A 17,342-nucleotide genomic window follows, 5' to 3' on the forward strand; every position below is an offset into this window, starting at 1 on the left:
AACATACTAGTGCGTCCCATTCTGGGTTTATTTGTATACATGTATCTGTACATGTATGTCTATGACATTATAAATTTAAGTCATTTGTCCCAGTGGTTTATAAATTTTTGTTTTTTAGCAGAACTCTTTTTAAAATAAAAGCCTTATACTAGTTTCCCGATATGTAATAGATAAAAGGTGTGCTTTAATTGAGGACAGTTCTGTCCCCTCTGTGGTCTCTGAGACTGGTCTTTAAGTTGCTACAGTTCTGCAAACCACTGTTAAAATCCATTCTGTTTTATACTTCGCTTTAAAAAACTTAACAGCATTTAGTGATTATTTTCCTCCATAATTACGGTATTTTTTACCTACATCATATTGAATGGCTGCCTAGTTTTCTATTATATGGCTATGCTCTAAAACATTTAACTAATTTCTTATCATTGGACACTTATTTTTTTTTTCTTTAAAGATTTTATTTATTTGTCAGAGAGGGAGAGAGAGAGAGCACAAGCAGGGGGAGTGGGAGAGGGAGAAGCAGGCTCCCCGCTGAGCAAGGAGCCCGATGTAGGACTCGATCCCAGGGCCCTGGGATCATGACCTGAGCTGAAGGCAGATGTTTAACCAACTGAGCCACCCAGGTGTCCCATCATTGGACACTTAATATTTGTAGTCTTTTTACTATCTTAGGAAACATCACCACCACCATCACCATAAATAGTCTTATACCTAGGTCTTTGGGTACAAATTCTAGAAAGCAGAATTGCTGGGATGAAGATTAACCACTTAGGTTTTTAATACAGATTATCTTTCTGAATGGTGGATACTCATTTCCTCAGTTCTTATCAGTACTGTTTATAGTTTTTGCCAACTTAAGGACTTAAAATCTTAGAGTTACTGGGGATTTAAGAAGTGTCTGATAAGACATAGCCCAGTTTTGTCTGATTGGTGCCCTGCAACCACCCTGCCCCCAACCCACGTTTCCCTTTCCTGAACTCCTGGGCCAGCTGCTTGAGTTGTTAGCCAAGTGCAGTCTGAATCACAGCCCCCACGTTGCCTACCCAGAGCCTGTCCTTAGTACAAAACATAATTAACTCCTGACAGGAAGTTCCAGTGGCATTAACTCTACTGTAGCAAGTTTCTACACCTGTGAAAAAGTAGCAGTACATCAAGGGGGAACTCAGAAAATGGGTTGCTGCAGAAACACAGTTTGAAAAGTTCATTTGCTCTCTATTACCTGGGATTTAGTTTCTTGGACGTTGGCGTTTACTTGTTTTTGAACCATGGTACTTTTGTTATCGTGAGAAATTAAGAGATAACAAGTTTTGCTTTGTTCATTTAAGCACCTCAGCAAAGACAAACAAGTTTCCTTCCAAATGTGTAACTTTTCAGGAAATTATCAATGAGTGGGATGAACAGGAACGCATAGCCCAAGAGAAGGCCGAGCAGGAAAACAGCCTTTACAGATACAGGAGCAGGAACTCCAGGACAGCCCTGAGTGAGGAGGAGGAGGAAGAACGGGAGTTCAGAAAGCAGTTCCCACATCATGAAAAGGTTGGGTGGTTGGTAACAGGGTTTGTTTGGGAATAATTTCCCTTGATATCACCTGTGTTACCTTTGACTGGTTTTGTAATCATCCTTTTTACTACATCTTTATGTAAGTCACTACTTCATTTTCTTGATTGTTCATGCTTCATCTTTGCCCCTTTCTTTTGGCTTAGATCTGGATTTTGATTTTTAGAAGTTCAATTGCTCTAATGTTATTGACAGGATTTTGCAGATATTCTGGTAGAACCAACACTGGAAGAGAAGAAGGGAACTTCAGATGGGCAAGAAGAGGGAGCAGCCACAGACCCTGCTCTCCTGTCCCAGAGCTCCATGCAAGCTGTGATGCTGATTCACCAGCAGCTGTGCCTCAACTTCGCTCGGTCCCTATGGTACCAACAGACTCTGCCGCCACACGAGACAAAGCATTACCTTGGCCTGTTTCTGTCCTGCTATCAAACTGGGGCATCTCTTGTGACACACTTCTACCCTCTGATGGGTATGACAGTTTACTTTTGTTATACTCTTGGAAAATGAAAATGAATAAATGTGATGGCTAGTTCTGGAACAATTAAAATCATTACTTCCCTGTTTTTTGCTAAATTACTTATTGAGGGAGTTTCCTTAGCTTAAGAGACTCAAGCTACTTCAAAAAACTTGGTTTAAAATTCTGCAGTAGTGGATTTTTATCATTTGAATACTTTGGGGTGAAGGGATTAAAAAAATAAGGATATGGACTTAGTTTAGATGGTTTTGTTCCTCAGTATTATTTCTAATTTGCCTCTAATAGCTTCGGTGCTTTTCAAATCACATGTTCCTGGGAGCAACCTGGGAACTCAGAAATTAATCTTATAGAATTTCACTTGATTCAGTTTCCTGTATGATCTCATGAGTTATTCCTTGCTATTAGGAAGGAGGCTTTAAATTTCCTTTCTGCCTACCAAGACAGCCACAAAAACCAGGAAATTGAATCCATCAAACCAAACTCTGTAGCTTGTTGATAACAGCCAAATATATGAGTTCCTCTGTATTTCTGAGAAGCTTGGCAGATTTGATGATATTCCTTTGATATTAGGGTCCTAGTCCTCTAGGCCCATGTTGCTTTGGGCATGAATGGCGTTGAATTATCTTAATTAGTTCCAGTAGTTCATTATTTCTGAGCATGTTTTTGTCATCTTTGTAACTTGATAGCTTAGCCTACTGAGTTCACTGACTTTACTATGATGTTGTTAACTTCCTAGGAGCTGAGCTGAATGACCAACTCTTGGGCAGCCAACTTTTGGCCTGCACCCTCTCCCATAACACTCTCTTTAGTGAGGCAATCTCAGATCTGATGGTGAAGCCTGATGGGCCCTATGACTTCTACCAACACCCCAATGTCCCAGAAGCAAGGCATTGTCAACCTGTGCTTCAAGGTTTCTCGGAGGCTGTTATTCAGCTGCTGCAGGATTGGCCAGAACACCCGGCCCTTGAACAGGTAGGGCAGCCGGTGAGGAGCGAGCCCTGAGGATACAGTCTCGGCCATCTCCAGGAGGCATTCATGTGCACATTTCAATATATAAACAAAGGTTCGCAGAACCCCACTTCAGTGGGACACTACTCACTGCAGGATGGACATACCAGTTTGTACTGCTGTTGTATAAGTGATGTCTGAGATTCTACTAATTTTATTTGTTGGTCAGAGTTTGCTGTCTACATGTTAAAATGCTGTTGTATTGCTTGGTTTATTCAGATACCTATGTATATTAGCAAAGGCCTCGCTTTTTCAAGATTGGCAATTTTAACTCGGACCTCACTTGTAGTCTTCAGCCAATTTTGTAATAATTCTTATAACAGAGAGTGGTTAAGATGGCTGGCTCAGTCAGAAGAGCATGTGACTCTTCATCTCTAGGTTGTGAGTTCGAACCCCACATTGGCTGTAGAGATTACTAAAAAATAATAATAATAATAATAATTATCTTCCCAAACTCTGTGTCTTTTCTAGAGTAATGCAGATAAAATGTTTATCTTAGATCCACAGTCCTGGAAGTTTCCTCCATGGCTTTCACAGGTGCTTGTGTAGCAGGGACTTTGCATAAAACTTTCATCAGGTCACTCTTCAGTACCCTGTGACTTTGGATGATTGATATTCCCACAGAGATACCTAGATCTTTTTCCTTTTTTTCTTTTTCTTTTTCTTTTCTTAATTTAATTTTTGAATTAAATTTATTTATTTTTTAATTTATTTTATTTTGTTTTGTTTTTTTTATTTTTATTTATTTTCTGCAGCTGCTGGTTGTAATGGATAGAATTCGTAGTTTCCCACTTTCCAGTCCCATCTCAAAGTTCCTGAATGGCTTAGAGATCCTTCTGGCTAAGGCACAGGTAAGATAATTCTCTCTCTTCCTCATTTTATTTTATTTTATTTTATTTTAAGATTTTATTTATTTGGAGAGAGAACACAAGCAGAGGGGGTGGGAAAGGGAGAAGCAGGCTCTCCGCCGAGCAGGGAGCCCGATGCGGGGCTCGATCCCAGGACCCTGGGATCATGACCTGAGCTGAAGGCAGATGCTTAATGACTGAGCCACCCAGGTGCCCCCTCTTCCTCATTTTAGTTTGTAGTCAATTGAAAAAAGATTATCTTGTGGCAGAGTTATTGTTAGAGGGACAGAAAGTTATAGTTTGGATTGGAGAGAGGGATAAGCTTCCTTGGTTTTTCTGGCATGGGGTCAGATCATTACAGGTGAAGCCATTGCCTTATGGGGCATGTGAGGGATCTGCCTCCCCTGTTCTCAAGGGTGGGATGCAGCATCTGCTGGTACTGAGGGCTCCTTCGGCCCGGGCTTTCCTGGTGGGCTTTCAGACTAGCCCCATGCCTGCACATGTCATCCCCCTCTGTCCTCTCACAGCCTCTGAAGTATCTGGTGTTTCTCTAATTATCACATTAGGGTTCTGCACTTTGGAGGGGGTCACATGTCTAACAATAGCAATTCAGACTCATCTCCCTAAATCCTTTGCTTTTTGCCTAAATTTGGCTCTGCTGAAGTTCTGTCAGGTGACCGGAAGCAACTAGAAGCTTGATACACTGGATGTAAACTCGTTGCTATTGGTAAATTGGCATAAAAGTTATTTAGGGGCCCATTGGTCTTCACTCAAGGACAAAAAGTCCAAGATATTCCTGAGGGCAGGAGGTGATTAAGGGATTGAATAATGGCCACAGTAAATTTTATCTTTGCTTTTTAGGATTGGGAGGAGAATGCGAGTCGAGCTCTATCTCTGCGGAAACATCTCGATTTAGTCAGTCAGATGATCATTCGTTGGCGTAAACTGGAACTGAAGTAAGTGTTAATCTGTCACTTCCCTTCCCCTCCCACATTTATGCTATAGGATCATTTGATAGTTTGTTTCTGCAGAGTTTATGTGGTAAGACTGAGAATGTGCTTTTCAGTTATTAATCACAGAATTAAAAGCAGGGCATTAAAATGACCTCTGTAGAGAGCAGACAACAGCATACCTTCCCAAGGCAGCAAACCAGATGTCTTCTCCATTTCCACTTGGGAGGAGAGCATAGTGAACGTTTAGCTTCTGCTTCAGTGGTTTCAGATCTTTCAAATGGGTTTCTTTAAATGCCTGCTTGGCCTCTTCTCTCACATTTCAGCTGCTGGTCTATGAGTTTGGATAATACCATGAAGCGCCATACTGAGAAATCCACCAAGCACTGGTTCTCCATCTACCAGATGCTTGAGAAGCACATGCAGGAACAAACAGAGGAGCAGGAAGGTAACACTGTCCATAAATTCCCTGCGTAGTTAGAAGTTGCAGGCTAATTGTAGAGTGCTGCAGGGTGTGGGGTTTACCTCTTCCCATGTCTCCTGGCACTGCTGCTTTTACATGGGGGTGCGTCATTAGACTTGATGGTATTCCTCAGAGTTTTAAGTGACTTTTCCAGATTCTAGAAAGCTGGTCATAAGATAAGGTTTCCTTATTCTGTGTATCCAAGAGACTAGTCAAAATGAAGATTTCTCTTCTTAGGTACTAGTTGACATGCTTGAGTTAAAAGCGTTTTCATTTCATGCTTAAAACAAAACCTTATAATTCAGTTTTATAATTTGCTGTGAGTGCATTTAACACATATCCTGAGTGCAGCTGTTTTTATATCAGCTTGGAATTTACCTATGGTCCTTGCTTCAGAGTTTCACTTCGTGGTCTCTACTTGCCTTCCATCCCTCAATGTATCCCATAATAGATTACGTGCATGTTATAAATATGGAGTGATGGTTGCAGGTACCTATGTTTTCTTCTTTGAATCTCTAAAGATGACAAACAGATGACCCTGATGTTGCTGGTCAGCACGTTACAAGCATTTATTGAAGGATCATCACTGGGAGAATTCCACGTACGACTTCAGATGTTACTGGTTTTCCATTGTCATGTCTTGTTGATGCCTCAAGTTGAAGGAAAGGGTAAGGAGGGAGGGGTGTGTGTGTGTGTGTGTATTTTTTTTTTAATACTTTTACACTGCATTGTTTAAATGGGTTAGGCTTTGAATTCTCCATAAGATAGGTATCTTGTTGCATACCAGGTCTTTCTTTCTTATTTATTTATTTATTTAGAAAGATTTTATTTATTTGAGAGAGAGTGAGAGTGTGCGGGGTGGGGTGGGGGGCAGAGACAGAGAATTGACTCCACACTGAGTACGGGGTGTCATGCGGGGCTCAATCCCACAACCAATGAGATCATGACCTGAGCTGAAACCGAGAGTCAGACCGCTTAACTGACTGAGCCACCCAGGCACCCCTGCATACCAGATTTTAAATGAGACACTTTTAATCATCTTTTACTTTGAAGTGATACACATTAGATACAGAGAACAACATTAAAGTACAAACTGGTTATAAATGAAGCCCTGACTAGTGGATTCTGCCTGAGGTAAATTGCCAAATGCAGATCTTGGAAATCAGTGTGTTGAGGCTGTATATCTTTCTGTCTAGACAGTGTTAGATGTCCTGCTAAGCTTTTGTTTGGTCCAGGCCATAATTAGATCCTTTGCTCTAGTGAGAGCTCTACTCCGTATCAAGTAACTGCACATAAAACGCTGTCAATTACTGTCCCTGACCACACCTATTTGGATGAAATGAAACTAGGACTATAGGTTGTATGTGAAGGAGCAGTCAGGGTGAGCTTCTTAATAGGCCATCTTTTACAACAGGCTCAGTTTCTGCTTACTTTACAATAAGATTCCGAGAAAGGGTTTGAAATTGTGTTTAGTGGAACATCTGAGTACACAGTCTTTAAGGACAAAAGTGCAACAAAATTCAGTCCAAGCTGAAATGAAAAAATGGGGTAGTGTTGACAGCCTGCCAGCATCTCTGGGAACTGCTAGACATAGGCTCCCTGATGGGCTGTTACATAATCTGCCTGTGAAATGTTGTGCTGTAATCTCAGGGTCTCAAAATAATGAGGAAGGAGCATCACTAAAATGTGGAGCCCACAGGTGCGGCAAGTGTGGTGTTTTTGTTTTCTTTTCGTTTCTTCCAGATTCACTTTGCAGTGTTCTGTGGAATCTGTACCATTATTACAAGCAATTCTTGGACCGGGTCCAAACCAAAATTGTGGAACTTCGTTCCCCCCTTGAAAAAGAACTTAAAGTAAGATGAGCAACTGTCATGACCACTCTTGGGAGAACAAAATCAGCAAATTCTTTTTAGTTCTTTTGTCCATTTAACTATGAGGCAGGGGGCTCTTGGGGAATGGAGAAGAGCATTGCAACTGCCAAGTAGGTTGGCAAGATTTACATTTTGTGAAATTGCCTCCATTACCGACCTGTCCAAGTGTGTGAGGGGTTAGTGGAGTGGCCCCTGTCAAAGGCTCCTCAAGGGGATTGCCACATAAGTCTGTTAGTGCTCCCTCCCCTGCTCTTGCCCAGGCTGATTTTCCACCTGAGGGGGTTGCCATTTAGTGTTGAGTGTCATCAAGATGCCTTGGGGGAAGGAGGGCCCTGTCTTTTGATAACTCTCAGTGGTTGTGGAACCAGCAAATGGAATACATATCAGGTGACCTGTTGATTGTGGCAGCACTCTTTTCATTGCTTTGTGACAAATACGTGGTTCCTTTTTTAAACTCGTTTTACTTATTTACTGGTACATAGTCCGGTATTTGGGATGGAGTGGGCTCTGGTCTTTAGCAAACAGATGATTTAGAAGGAAACAGAATGACACCAGCTTTATAAAGCCATTCCTTGATCTTCATGTATCTTACAGGAATTTGTTAAAATATCCAAGTGGAATGATGTCAGCTTCTGGTCCATTAAACAATCTGTGGAAAAGACACACAGGTAATTCGTTTTTTAAAAAATTGGGGGTGACAGGGATAACTTCATGCTCAGTTGGTTAAGTGTCCAACTCTTGATCTCAGGGTCATGAGTTCAAGCCCTACTTAAAAGAAAAAATTGGGGGTGACCAAAGCTCAGAACTTTTGTATGGTAGGTAGCAAGACTACATTGTTAATGTGGCCTTAGAGTTGCCTTGAACTTACTATGAAGCATTAGATTGTTTTGGTGTGGCTTTTCAGCAGCACCCTTACCACCTAAAGCTAAGTCTACATACAAAAGGAATTGGTGTGCTTTGAGACAAGGCAGGCTAAGCACTATAGAAGGGTTGAGTCTTCTGTCACCTACTAGCTGTTTTACCTTGAGCGAAGTGATCCCACCATTCCTGGCTTCAGTTTTTTTCTTCTAGAAAAGGGAGATGACAATACCTGCCCTACTTTTCCTTAAAAACAAACAGGATGGTTATGAGTATCTAAGGAGTCCAAGTATACAGAAGGTACAGGTTATTAAGTTATGTGTGTATGCATTATGCCATTTTTACATTCCCTCATTTGTCATTCTGTGGGGCCAGGACCCTCTTTAAATTCATGAAGAAATTTGAAGCTGTCCTGAGTGAACCTTGCCGGTCATCCTTGGTGGAGAGTGACAAGGAGGAACAGCCTGATTTTTTGTCGCAGCCAGCAGCCACTAGTGAGGCATCCCCCATTCAGAGTCTGAACAAGGCACTGAGGGAGACCCTGTTGGCCCGGCCGGCAGCTGCACAGGTACACCTTGGGAGATAATGTTTGCTTATTCCTGGGCCAGTCAGGGGAGATCTGTGCTTTCTCTGTAAGGAGTGTCCCTAGAACTAGGCAAGGGAATGCCTTTGAAATCTTACTCTTTGGACAAATACAGTATTTGTATGTCTGCCTGATACTGCTGCATAATAAGGCAAAAAGCATCGGTCCTGTTGCTGAAAGATAAATGTCACCTATGGGAAGTAAGCATTGTGCTTACCTGTGAAGATTGCCATCTACCTGTGACAGAAGACTCGAAGCATCAGTTGAGGAATACGCCACTGAAGCTGCCTTGGGGCTACCCCATGATGAAGCTGCTGCACAGGGAGCAAATGTGTGCAGTGATGTGTTGATTGTGGTGGTTGCTGATGACTGTGCTATTATTTCTCTCATCATGGTCAATTTCAAGCACCAACAGTTAAGAGTTGGCTTGCAAAATTCCAGAAAATATAACAGTCATGGAGACCTTGGGCGAGCAGGTCTGTTACAGGATATGTGTTCCCGCATCATATCCTTAGATGTAAGGAGCTCTGGGATCATCAGGGAGCTACCCATGCTAGCCACAGGGAAGAATCCCTGAATCTCCTATGTTGTCATCAATAGCAAATCTAAATTTTTGATCAGTGTGACAGAAGACAGTGAGCTGATGAATATAATCAAAAGAAAATAAACTTGGCACCCATATCTTATTTGTGCTCTGTCTCACAGGCTGTGATCCCAGAACGGTGTCAGCGTGCTCCTTTCCCCTCGGAAGGAGAGCTGCTGCGTCGCTTGCCGAAGCTCATGAGACGAATGAGGAAGATGTGCTTGACACTCATGAAGCAAAGCCGCCTGCCTCACCTAGTGGAGGGCCTCGATCACTTCACAGGTGGGTGCCAGCAGCCGGGGCAGAGGGTTGGGTTTGCTCTCTCAGTTTTCCCCAGTGCCCCAAGAGGGTGGGAATTGGTTATGTCCGCCCTTTTTTGACCTCTTGAATAGTGTTGAGCAGTTAAGTGAATAAACAAATGGGCTAAAAACTAACAGAGCCCAGATGCATGAGCCAGCTGAGACCACACAAGCTGTCTTAATTTTCATCTTGTCTTCCTCTCATGTAAACAATGCTTTGTTATGCCATTTTCTACAATAACCTTGTCTATGTCAGCTCTTGTTGGTTGGAGAGATGGATTTCCCAGAATCCGTAAACTATCCCTACCTCTCAAAATGTCTCCCTTGCGTTAAAGGAGAAGTTTCATCCACAGTTTTCTTCTTGCTGTCTTCACTGTGGAGAGACCTAGCAGTTTCATCTCCCTGGCTGTCCTAGCACAGGGAAGCTGAGAGCCAAGATTTGCTCTGTAGTATAATAGCAATGGCTGGGGAAGGAATTCCAGAACTTCATAGATCGAGGTCCTGGCAGCCTTTACTACTGTCCCCACCCCTCTTCACCCCCAGTGAGTGTGGTATCAGAGTGAGACTGGTCCTTCTTCAGTGAGGCTACAGTCTCATCTCAGGGAGCTCTTTATTTTTAGAACTTGTTAGGATAATAGCCTAATAATATCCATTCTCAAGATGACCTTGCCCGCCTGAGCCTGATGATCAGGGTAAACAGAAGGTTCCACGTGCGTCTTCCGGAAGAGGTACCCACTCTGATGCAAAGAATTCTCTAACCTCCTGCAGTGTCCGTATAATGGTATGCAGTACACTTGCTCTCTTCTGGAAGGCTAGACTGCCTGTGTTAGTTTGCTAGGGCTCCCTTAACAAGTATCACATATTGGGTGGCTTAAACAAGAGAAATTAATTTTCACACAGTTCTGAGGTTAAACATACAAAATCCAAGTATCCACAGGTTTGGTTTCTTCTGAGGCCTCTCTCCTTGGCTGGTAGATGTCTGTTTTCCTTCTGTGTCTTTACATGGTCTCTTGTGTCCTACTCTTCATTAAGGACATCAGTCAGGTTGGATTAGGGCCCACCCACATGGCATCATCTTACTTTAATTACCTCTTTAAAGGCCTTGTCTCCAAATACAGTCACATTCTGAGGCACTGGGGGTTAGGACTACTGTAACATGAATTTTGGGGGACATAGCCCATAACACTGCCAATGGCAGGCAGGCAGCAGCCTCATGTTACAGGTACCCGTGAGTCCTGAGCCAAGCAGTGTGGTGCTGGAGAAAGAACTTGGGTTTCAGAGTTGTTTTGGCCAGGGGTCATGTCCTGTCTTCTAGTCCACTCTTTAGCTGAATAGACTTTAGAAAGTGACTAGATCTCTTTGCGCCTCTCCAAGCAGCTAGAAATCTGCTCTCCTGGAGTTGTACAGAGTATGGGAACATCTACCAACTAGGTACAGGATAGGACCTCAGTATATATCATATTTATGGGAAATTTATCTCAGATGATTTAAATTCTTACACATAGTGCTCAACAAGTGCTTTTTGCATGATCGATTATAAACCCCTAAATTAAAAAAAAGAATAACTACTTTTATTTGGGTTGTTTGTTGTTCAGAGAGATGAAATCCATGAGTTTTTATTTTCTATTTCCATGCATCTTGATTCCTTTAATTTAGAATTTACAGAATGCTAGGGACTATACTAGTTATCAGAGCCTTAAAGATGAATGTCACCTAGTTCTTGTTTCCCACAAAGTTCTGGGTCTTGAGTATCAGGGTTTTTTTGTTTTTGTTTTGTTTTCTAAAGATTTAATTTATTTATTTGACAGAGACACAGTGAGAGAGGGAACACAAGCAGGGGGAGCGGGGGAGAGGGAGAAACAGGCCTCCCGCCGAGTGGGGAGCCCAATGCGGGGCTCGATCCCAGGACCCTGGGATCATGACCTGAGCCGAAGGCAGACGCTCAACGACTGAGCCACCCAGGCGCCCCTTGAGTATCAGTTCTAACACATGGATAAGCCCTTTAGATTTCAGTAGTGCCTCGTTTTCTCCTCAGGTGAAGTAATTTCCTGTGTGAGCGACCTGCAGAGCTTAAAGCTGGAGCCCTCAGCCGAGAAGGAGAAGCAGCGGTCAGCAGCCAAGCACATCCTCCTGCGGAAGCAGCGAGCATTAGCAGACCTCTTTCAGCACCTTGCAAAAGCTGGTAAAGTTCTCACTTGAAACCTGATATAGAATGATGACCAGCTATTAGGGAGGAAAACAACGTGGGTGATTCGGGGGAAATTTCTAGAGACAGTTGAGATGGTGGGGAACAGAAGGTCGTAGGCCAGGTTTTGAAATGCCATTCTGAGAGTTCGGTCATGTATGAAATTCCTCTCATGAACCATTTGTGATTCCCAAATATTTTCATAGTTTTGAAATGAGGTTTCTCAGAAACCGTGCTTTATTTTCATCACCTTATGTTGTACAGCACCCACCCTTTCAACATATCTTAGTAAGCAACATTTCTCAAACTCTAGTGCGTGTACAAATGACTCGGGCAATCCCATTGAGTGCAGTAGTTCTGTTTCAGTAGGTGCAGGGCAGGGCCTCACAGCCTGCTTTCTAACAAGCTCCTGGTGCTGTTCCAAGGACTTTATTTTGAGTAGCAGTGGCGTGGGATGGGGGGTAGGGCATGGCACATTCATTCTCTTCTGAGTTTCTTAAACACATGCTGTTTATTTCCTAGGTTTGTCATATCGCAAAGGTCTTGCCTGGGCCCGTTCAAAAAACCCTCAAGAGATGCTTCATCTTCACCCATTAGATATCCGGAGTGCATTGTCTATAGTCAGCAACATTCAGGAGGCTGATTCTAGGTTTGTTTTTTAAATCATAAATAGAACAAGTAGTTTAAGCCTCCATGTCCTTATTTGCCAAAATGGGGATAGAATCCCTCTCTCCTAGTGTTGCTGAACAGATAACATTTGGAAAAGTGCCTGGCTTGAGATCTGGCATGTGGTGAGCATTCAGTAAGAGATAATTTTTTTGCTTTTCCTTTTCCTCTCTTTCTTGCTTTCTTTTTTCTATATTTCTTTCTTTGCTTCTTTCCCTGTTTCCTTTTTTCCTTCCTTCCTTCTTTCTTTCCTCCCTCCCTTCCTCCCTTCCTTCACGTAGGCTCCACACCCAACATGGGGCTTGAACTCGCAACCCTGAGATCAAGAGTTGCGTGCTCTACCAACTGAGCCAGCCAGCAGCCCCCACCTTTTTTTTCTTTTTTAAGATTTTATTTATTTGGGGCGGGGAGGAGAGCAGAGAGGGAGAGTGAGAGGGTGAAGCACACTCCTTGCTGAGCAGAGAGTCCGATGGGGGACTCGATCCCAGGACCCTGAGATCGTGACCTGAGCCGAAGGTAGATGCTTAAACGACTGAGCCACCCAGGCGTGCTTTTTTCTTTTTTAAAGTATCTTTTCCTTTCCTCTTTGTATTCACCTCTCCCATTATTTTTTTGGTCTTTTGATTTTTTTCTTTCTTTCTTTCTTTTGTTCTTTCTTTCTTCCTTTCTTCCTTTCTTTCTCTTTCTTTTTTTTTTAAGATTTTTTTTATTTGAGAGAGAGAGTGTGTGTGAGAGATCATGAGCGGGGGGAAGGGTAGAGGGAGAAGCAGACTCCCCACTGAGCAGGGAGCCCCATGCAGGACTCCATTGCAGGACCCTGAGATCATGACCTGAGCCGAAGGCAGACGCTTAAACAACTAAGCCATCCAGGCGCCCTTTTTTCTTTTTTAAGTATCTTTTCCTTTACTCCTTGTCTTCACCTCTCCCGTTATTTTTTTGGTCCTGTGATTTTTTCTTTTTCTTTTTTTTTTTTAAGATTTTATTTATTTGAGAGAGTGTGTTAGAGATCACGAGCACGGGGGAAGGGTAGAGGGAGAAGCAGACTCCCCACTGAGCAGGGAGCCCCATGCGGGACTCCATCCCAGGACCCTGGGATCATGACCTGAGCTGAAGGCAGACACTTAACCGACTGAGTTACCCAGGCACCCTCTGGTCCTCTGATTTTACTGAGGTCTCCTCACTTGATTTGAATTCATAGGTGAAAATCTGGGAGAGAATGACCACATTTGTAGCTGTTTCCTATACAAAAATTCTTTATAATTTATTCTAATATATTCTTGAGTTTGAGAACCTATAAACTTTGAGACAGAGCTATTTCTATGTTCATAACTATGACAGAAGTGGTTGTAAATGATGATTGGCATGAGCTGGGTATGCATACATTTGTATTTTGTTTGCTCAGTGGTCCTCTCAGTGCTTTAAATTTTAATTCAACATAACATTGTAAAAAGTAGAAATTTTTTTTAAGTTTTATTTATTTAAGTAATCTCTATACCCAATGTGGAGCTCAGACTCACAACCTTGAGATCAAGAGTTGCATGCTCTTCTGAGCCAGGCAGGCACCCCAAAAGTAGAAATTTTACTTAAATATTCTGGATTTCAGTTTTTCAGGAAGATTTGGCCAAGTGGGTTTACTTTCCCATGCAGTTAAAAGTTAAACTGTAGCTCCCTCCTTTTGACAAGGACACATGCTGTCCAGATCACTGTGGTCTTCAACAATCCGTTTTGCTTCTTCCACATTGAGGTCAGCTGTCATTGGCCTGTATCATTTTGTGCTTGGCTGTCCTTAATCATTTATATTATCTGCCTGTAGGCATCAGGATTTATGACCCTTAGCTTCCACTCCTAAGATAGTTGTAAAGTTTTCATTAAGGAAACTATATTGTCGTCATAATTTATTTCCCCACTGTACTTGAAATGCTAAGTAAATAATACATCCTTTGTATAAAGGACTGATGAGTGCCTGACTGAATGAGACCTCACAGAAATAAATCTATTCACACTCTTGACTTTTGGTTGTGACTAAATAATACCAATCTCTGAGTCTTCAGGATCTGGGGTAGGAGATAGTGGTTTTAATTAAGTTAATCATGTTGAGTTCTTTTCCAGGCTGCTTACAGAAATCTCATCATCATGGGATGGATGCCAGAAATATTTCTTTCGCTCTCTCGCACGGCATGCCAGGCTTAGTGCAGCCTTAGCAGCACCTGCCAAGGTGGGTGATAGAACCTTCGATTGCAGGGGCCCAGGGAAAGCTCCCGTTTTGTTCCTCCAGGGCACCATTCTCAGGTCTTGTCAAGTGATCGGAGCCCATTACTGAAAGTGCCTGAGACTTTTGCAGAATATCATTAAACTTACAATATAAATCCAATGTAATTTTGTGTTTAATCAGAGAGCATTTTATCATAAATTCTCTTAACTTACATTTGCCAACAAGACCAAATGCATAAGAAAAGTTATGTAAGAAAAGCCTCAAGTAGAGAATGCCATCTTCAGGTCTTTTTCCCTTTGTGAATTGGGAAAAGACCACTAATTTTGATGTTAAACCTAGTCCCTATTCATGGAACATCAATGATCTGTGGAAGCATAATTTGAGAAGCCCTGCTCAAAAAGATGAATGTGTTGCTTTTAGACTGCAGTATATACCCACAGTTTATCTAAGCAAGGGGCGCTTTCCCCAGAGAGTATTGGATGGACGGGCTTTCTAGTGACACCGGCATAGGTGGTAGTGTTTGCCAGCAACAGCCTTGGCATGCTTCCTTCTTCCCCGGCCAGGAGGTGGGCATGAGCAACGTTGAGCGGTGCAAAGGCTTCTCGGCACATTTGATGAAGATGCTTATCCGACAGCGGCGCTCCCTGACCACACTGACTGAGCAGTGGATCCTCCTCAGGTATCCGCTAACTAGTTAGTTGGGTTTGTGGCATGAATTAGGAAGAATCATGTAAGTCAGCTTTCAATTGTGAAATGAAATTTGAGGCCCAAAGATGCAGATGGAATTTCTCTTGGCTCTGCCCCTTGCTTTTGGTGATAGGCTTCTGCCCTGTGGTTCTGGCAACACCTCTTGGGAGAATGAGCCCTGGGGGATGAGTCCAGGGCCGAATTAGAAAAAGTTGCCATGGCTGAAGTACACCTGGATCTAGATAGAGGGGGCGTTTGTGCGTGACAGGATTGTGTTTATGGTATTGGAGCATCCGTCTCTGGGCACAGATCATATTTGAGATATTCGTTAGGCTTTTTGGATCACAGTGTTGCAATTTGCTGAGTGTCATACCTGGATGCTTCTCAGTGGAAATATTTAAAAGATGAGGGCAGTTAGGAAAGCTGTCGTCCATTTGTTGAATGGATTGTTGACCAAAAGACTGTAATCACTTTGGCTACAGCTGTTTTCTGCTCTACTCATAAGGATTTATCTAACAAAGTATACTACAGTTAAAGATGTTTCTTTTTTTTTTATAATGGTTGAAATCACTGCAGTGGTGTGACCGTGTTGGGTATAAAAAAGCTGTAAGGGGGTAGGTGATAAGCAGTGAGTTTTGACACTTGTGAAAGATTGAAGACACTTCTTTCAGTCTTTAGAAAGATGTGTTTAAATATTTTATTTTATTTTTTTTAAATATTTATTTATTTGACAGAGACACAGCGAGAGAGGGAACACAAGCAGGGGGAGTGGGAGAGGGAGAAGCAGGCTTCCCAATGAGCAGGGAGCCCGATGCGGGGCTCAATCCCAGGACCCTGGGATCATGATCTGAGCCGAAGGCAGACGCTTAACAACTGAGCCACCCAGGCCCCCCAGATGTGTTTAAGGATTTTAAAAGGCATTTCAACAGACTTATCTGGGGGATCCTCTCTTTGATTATGTGAAAAAGCCCCTTCAGAAATAAATGAAGTTACTGTTTAAAAAAACATGGTGACGCAGTTTAAGGTGCCATGTGTTTCCCCCATGGATTTCTCGGCACAGGAACCTCCTTGGCTGTGTGCAGGAGATTCATGGCAGGCTGACTGGCCCACTGGTCTACCCCGTGGCCTTCCCCCCTCAGGATGGTGTGCAGCAGTGGACAGAAAGGCTGCAGCACCTGGCCATGCAGAGCCAGATCCTGCTTGAGCAGCTCTCCTGGTTCCTCCAGTGCTGCCCCAGTGCAGGGCCAACTCCCAGCCAAGGTGAGGCCCAGGCACAGGGTCAGCCTTCTGCCCCCTACCCAGAGGGACCAGAACTCACCAAGGGACTGCTTTCCGGAGCAGTACAGGACCTCATCTCATCAGAACTGAGTTACCCATCCCCAGTACCTCGAAATCAGCTGCCCTCTGGTTGCCGGATGCGGAAACAGGACCAGCTTTGGCAACAGTCAACTGCAAGATTAACAGAGATGCTGAAAACCATTAAAACAGTGAAAGCTGATGTTGACAAAATCAGGCAGCAGTCTTGTGAGACTCTCTTTCATTCTTGGTGAGTGTGTTTATGTCTGTACTGTTCTTCTGTGTGTTCGGGGGCTTGCTCAGAGTTTAGTAATGGGATAAAGTGATGAAAGGGATTTTGCTTCAGTTCTCTGTTTTTCCGTGGACCTTCATAGTGCTTTGTGGCATATGTCTAAGCTATGAGTCTTAAGATACAGTGAATTTTCCCCTGCTTACATTTTAGTGGTTGGAGGGAGGGTGTAGCCCCTTCCTCTCAACATTGTGGCATTTCTGTTGTTGCAGGAAGGATTTTGAAGTTTGCTCTTCTGGGCTGAGTTGCCTGTCCCAGATGTCAGTTCATTTGCAAGGCCTGGAGTCCTTATTCCTTATTCCAGGGATTGAGGTTGAGCAAACAGACCGACAAATGGCATTAGTTGAGAGCCTGGAATATTTAAGAGGAGAAATCAATAAAGCCACAGATGACTTTACTACCTGGAAGACACATCTGCTTGCTTTAGGCAGCCAAGGAGGTAAGGACTGTCATCGACAAGGGAGTCAAAGCCCAGGGTAGGAGTGAGGTCCTGTAGATTTAAGTCTAGACTATCC

The 17,342-nt window shown here is 43.1% G+C and overlaps 1 protein-coding gene across 2 annotated transcripts in view; it reads left to right on the forward strand.

The window, feature by feature from the left end:
• The window catches only part of MDN1 (midasin AAA ATPase 1), a 158,400-nt gene that overhangs the window by 114,208 nt on the left and 26,850 nt on the right, over positions 1 to 17,342 (forward strand). For both annotated transcript variants that reach the window (XM_078054998.1, XM_078054999.1), the window contains exons 64-80: positions 1,372 to 1,533; positions 1,750 to 2,023; positions 2,766 to 3,001; positions 3,793 to 3,888; positions 4,747 to 4,841; positions 5,162 to 5,283; positions 5,820 to 5,966; positions 7,042 to 7,151; positions 7,764 to 7,837; positions 8,403 to 8,595; positions 9,316 to 9,475; positions 11,528 to 11,674; positions 12,200 to 12,326; positions 14,453 to 14,558; positions 15,119 to 15,234; positions 16,303 to 16,788; positions 17,040 to 17,266. In XM_078054998.1, coding sequence (XP_077911124.1) covers positions 1,372 to 1,533; positions 1,750 to 2,023; positions 2,766 to 3,001; positions 3,793 to 3,888; positions 4,747 to 4,841; positions 5,162 to 5,283; positions 5,820 to 5,966; positions 7,042 to 7,151; positions 7,764 to 7,837; positions 8,403 to 8,595; positions 9,316 to 9,475; positions 11,528 to 11,674; positions 12,200 to 12,326; positions 14,453 to 14,558; positions 15,119 to 15,234; positions 16,303 to 16,788; positions 17,040 to 17,266 — 2,878 coding nt within the window. The remainder of the gene's footprint in view (positions 1 to 1,371; positions 1,534 to 1,749; positions 2,024 to 2,765; positions 3,002 to 3,792; positions 3,889 to 4,746; positions 4,842 to 5,161; positions 5,284 to 5,819; positions 5,967 to 7,041; positions 7,152 to 7,763; positions 7,838 to 8,402; positions 8,596 to 9,315; positions 9,476 to 11,527; positions 11,675 to 12,199; positions 12,327 to 14,452; positions 14,559 to 15,118; positions 15,235 to 16,302; positions 16,789 to 17,039; positions 17,267 to 17,342) is intronic.

Source organism: Halichoerus grypus, chromosome 9, assembly GCF_964656455.1.
Source record: "Halichoerus grypus chromosome 9, mHalGry1.hap1.1, whole genome shotgun sequence".
Classification (NCBI taxonomy): Eukaryota; Metazoa; Chordata; class Mammalia; order Carnivora; family Phocidae; genus Halichoerus; species Halichoerus grypus.